We start from the raw sequence: 4888 nt of genomic DNA on the forward strand, positions 1-4888 counted from the left end.
TGGTGTTCACTGGGGCACTATCTGTCCACAGTTTATAGCCGTAATAAAGCCGGGAGATAATCTAATGCTGTCCGTTTCGATAGCTTGCACGTTTTCATGTAGTGACTGTAAATGATGACTAACTTACTAAAACACTATGAACATCTTGTCTTGAAAAGTTGCAGATTCCTTAGTTCATGCAGATAATCAACGTAATTGTTGAACAGTGTGGTTGGGAGGTAACGTTAGGCTATTGTTGTTGTCGGTAACATTAGCATGCTACTTACTGTTGTCGTACTGAGTTGGTTGTAGTTATTACACCAAACACAACGTCAACTTGCGATTGTATTTGGTAACTCCCGAAAACATAGTTATATTTTCAGACTTAACACATTCACGGCCAAGCGTCGTGTTTTTGAAGTAACTTAGTCGGTGCAATCACTATAACCAACTCGGTATGAGAATAATTCTAGCATGCTAATGTGCTGTACAGCCTATATGCTAACAAACTACCAACTGCTATCTCTGAATCTAGCTTGTTGTTGGCACTTGATTGAGGTTTTTTCAGACGATTGTGACCCACTGCCACTACTACTACTACTACTTTACCTTGTCGGTGGACATGTTTCCAAACGAGGCTTCGTGATTCGCCGGCTCCGTCAACAAATTCACGTGTATTCATTTTCCCCAGTGATGCTCATACAGCGACAGTATTTACGACACTGGTAACAGATAATTGCGCTTTTCAATCAGCTGGGGATAGTAATGAGTCCAAACTACCTAGTGTTGCTTTAATTCATGTTCTTGATTTTATAAGTGTGATTCTTTGCTTGTGTATTAGTATTGAAAGTGTATGCAATCTCATTTCTGATGGCTTTCTTGGGAGGAGTGGGTTAATTAGTGGTAGTTAGTGTTGATCTCACGATCAAAATGATGGATCTGTTATGAGATTTATGTAAAAATGTATTAATGAATTCATAAATAAATAATGGAATTTAAAAATCTATTTGAAAATGCAGTTTAAAAAGACAAATAAATAGTTCAAAAAATGTAATTAAGAATACGGATTTTAATCAAACATTCAAAAGGGCAATTTCCTTATTTACCCGCTGCTTTTCCTTTTCCTATTAGCTATTTGATTTGCTTAGTCATTTAGCTTCTCCTTCTAGCCTCTCCATTAAGCCTTTCTGTGACACTATGGTCCTTGGGCTGGTAAAACAAGGTAAAACCATGCAAATTAGGCGATGTAACAAGCTCTCTGGTTGGTTTTTGTCATCTGCAGATGTATGACATGCCTGGCGTGTCAAAACAATGTATCCACCGTTTTACAGACTCTTCTTTCCCAATGTTGGCTTATGGGAAAATTTATTTTTGGGCCGCAGTGCATCACATGAAGCTGTAATTACATGGTTAATTCTGACCAAAATGCCAGGCTCTGAAGCCAATTTTCGTAGCGGCCAAGCCGTGTAATTACGTCTGTGAGTGCATTTGTGAATCCAGCTATTTAATTCTCTTTTTAAAAATGCATTTTCAAATTGATTTTTAAATTCTATGATTTATTTATGAATTCATAATTGTATTTTTAAATGATGTACTTAAAGTAGAATTAAATTCTATTTATAATTGCTCTTTTTATTGCCCATTAAAATTTTCAAATAATGAATTACTTTGTAATTTAGCCTATTTATTAATAGATTAACTTTAATTTGTAAACTTATTTGCTAATGCCTATTTTTATTGTACAATTAATAAATTAATTTGTAAATTAATTTGTAAGTGCCTATATTTATTGTAACATTAGTTAAATGCTTTATAACTATTTCCATTATACTTGCGGTCCTCCATACATGCCGGCTTTGCAGAACCAAAAGATGCGTGACATTGAGATCTGTGTGGTTTATACGCATTTTTAAATCGCTTCTTTGAATCGAACAAGATAAATATAATTATTTATTATATCAGCTGATACTGCTTCTAGCGATTGTGCTCGGCCCCAATAATCCTGAACAGAGCACACTCAAAGTACACAATCTGACTGTTCTGAGCATATTTCATTTAACTTTTTCCACTGTGAAGACAGCAGCCTCAAAACCAGTTTAGAATGAAGTAGAGCTGAAACAATTACTTGAGCATTAATCGATAAGGGCCTGTGTACACATGGTGTTTTTTTCTGGGAGCCAGCATCTTTTTTCAGAGCGAGCACCTGCGGCAGTGGCAGAAACCGGTATTAAACGGGCCCTGGGGCTAAATTTAGAAAGACCATAGTGTCAATATGCTCTGATGTTATTAGTTCTGCTAATGGTATTGGAAAAATTATGGCATTCGTCTATGATGGATTTTCACTATTCCCAATCCTAAACAGAGATCTGTGTCGGAGCCTGTTTTGTGCAGGGGGCGGGCTCTCATCGCCTGTACGTCACTTCACACACATGCCGGCACAGACAGAGACACAAACACCCTGCTCCAAGTGGAAATGGCAGAGAGAGCCAAACGTTCAAAAGTGTGGTTATACTTCACGAGAATCCAAGCAGACAATGCTCGTTGCCACAAGTGCAACAAGTCCTTTGCATGTCAGTAGGAACAGGAGCAAGCTTTCAAAATATCTAGCAAAAGTTCATCACATACAGATGGAGAAATGCAGTCTAGCCTGTAGTTCCTCTGCCGTTTCCCCATCTACCTCAGGTATGTTAGGCTAGCAGGAGCCCATATAGAGTTAATTAAATTATACAAACATGGGTTGATAGCCGTTAGTAACCATTACTCAGCTGAATGTCTAGCAATGCGGTCATGAATTATGTCTAACATGGTGAAAGCATCTTCCAAACTGTCCTTCAGATATGCTCTAACCCAAGTATAAATACATCCAGCAATTAGGTTACTAATTTACCTATTTTCTGAAAAGACAGCTCGGACGACGCTTTCACCATTTTCATGAACATAGCTATATTCAGCTGACCAATAGTAACGGCTACAGTCTGCAGCATGCTCACACGTGTTACCACTGTATTTTTTTATGTTGTTGTTGTGTTGTGAGTAATAATTAAATTTGTTTTACATTTATTTAATCACAATATTATAGAGTCACTGATAGTGAATTGTTGAACATGGCTGTTAAGACATGTTAAAAAAATTTCAAAAATGTTTATTTAATTTATTATCACATTATACTCTATAATAGTTATTGTTCAAAATAGTGCTGGCTCAGTATTCAAGAATGTTTATAAAGAGTACAAGAAAATAAAGCAAATGTTCATTCAGTTCTTAAATTGTGAAATTATTTTGTCTCAAAAAGGTAACAAAAAAGAACCAATAAGAGTACCTGTCCTAGGTGATAATATTCACCATATTTTTTTCTCCTATGGATCATGGCACACACTCTCATCGTGCATGTCTTGATGTCAAATAAAACACAAACACATAGTAAACCACAGAGGATCAGTGTCCACCATACTGTCAACATATTGCTGTCATAGAGACAAGACGCACGTGCAGAGTATTTTCTCTCAGCGCTGCTGAGCGCACAGCCATGTGGACAGAAAACTGATCTACAACTATTACATCAATTGATTGTTTGAGTTACGTTATGTATTTTGGAGGAAAAAAAATAGTGATTCCTGCTTTGTGTTTGGAAATGTTTCACATTAAAAAGTTTAGAGTAACTTAGACATAATAATAAACATTGAGCGGTTAAACCGATTGAAAAAAGATAAATTATGTTATGTATTTTGTTTGGTTATTATTATGTGAGTTATCAAACACTGATAATTAACGCCGAGATAGTAGTGCACCCTAGCGTTAACTTAATGTTGAGCTACGTTATATTTGCTGCAAAACATCGATTTTTTTTTACAAAATAATAAATATCACTGTAAATGCTCATAGCTTTATGGTGTATACAACAAAGGGCATTTACATTTACAGTGAAATGCATTACTATGGCACTTAACAGTGACAGCGTAACTATACGCAGTTGTATAAAAATACAAGCGGGTGTCGTTTCAGGTAACGCTAGTTGCAGTGAGCTAACAAGGGGTCTATTTGCGACTGTCTAGTCACAGTTAAGTTAGCGTTAGCATTAGGGCTAACTACTACAACGAAAACGATCTGATCTGAAAATGTACACTTCTGCCGGACAGTGTCCCATTCTCTCAGCCAATCAACTCCGGGCGTCTATATCGATCCGTGTGTTCTTTACAAGTTTCCATTACATGTTGTTATATTGACAGAAGTACGTCATAATCTGTGTTTTTCTTTTTGCCTACCCGAAACTCCTCATTGTCCGCCATCTTGTTGTTCCGGTCATCCCGCCCAGCCTGACTACTTCCAGGTGACGCCACAGCTGGCTGGCCAGTTTCTTCTCCTTCTTCTTCTTTGTGTTTTACCGGCAGCTTGCATCCTAAATGTTGCACTACTGCCACCCTTTGGAGTAATCTAACGCCTACAATTTTCCATATTTCAGATTAATGAGTCCTGTTCTCATTAGGAGACTGAAGCATCTTCTACCTCGTCCGCTTCCACCACACTCCAATATGCTCTTTACTCCGGCTCTATTTAACCCTGATCTTTTCATTCCTTCCACCATGTCCTTTCTCTCTACTACATATTTCCTGCACTTAACGAGCACATGTTCTACAGTTTCTGGTAGCTGACAATGATCACAAAAACCGTTTGGATGCTTCCCTATAATGTGAAGTGTGCCATTCAGATTACTGTGTGCTATTCTTAATCTTGTCATTTGTTTTCTTCCTCTACTTGTCACTACACCAACTCTGTTTTGAATGGAACATAAATGTCTTCCTCTTATCTCTCGATCCCAGTGCTGCTGCCACTCTTTATTGATTTTCTTTTGTACAATGCACTTTCCACAGCTTGTTTTGGCTAATTTGTCCACTCTTTCATTACCTACAAT

General features: G+C 37.3%; 1 protein-coding gene across 1 annotated transcript in view; it reads right to left on the reverse strand.

The window, feature by feature from the left end:
• pias2 (protein inhibitor of activated STAT, 2) overlaps positions 1-4319 on the reverse strand; it is a 58400-nt gene extending 54081 nt beyond the window's left edge. The window contains exon 1 of the mRNA XM_073467317.1: positions 4242-4319. Coding sequence (XP_073323418.1) covers positions 4242-4282 — 41 coding nt within the window. The 5' untranslated portion in view covers positions 4283-4319. The remainder of the gene's footprint in view (positions 1-4241) is intronic.
• Positions 4320-4888: the final 569 nt, after the last annotated feature.

Source organism: Pagrus major, chromosome 5 (genome assembly GCF_040436345.1).
Source record: "Pagrus major chromosome 5, Pma_NU_1.0".
Lineage (NCBI taxonomy): Eukaryota > Metazoa > Chordata > Actinopteri > Spariformes > Sparidae > Pagrus > Pagrus major.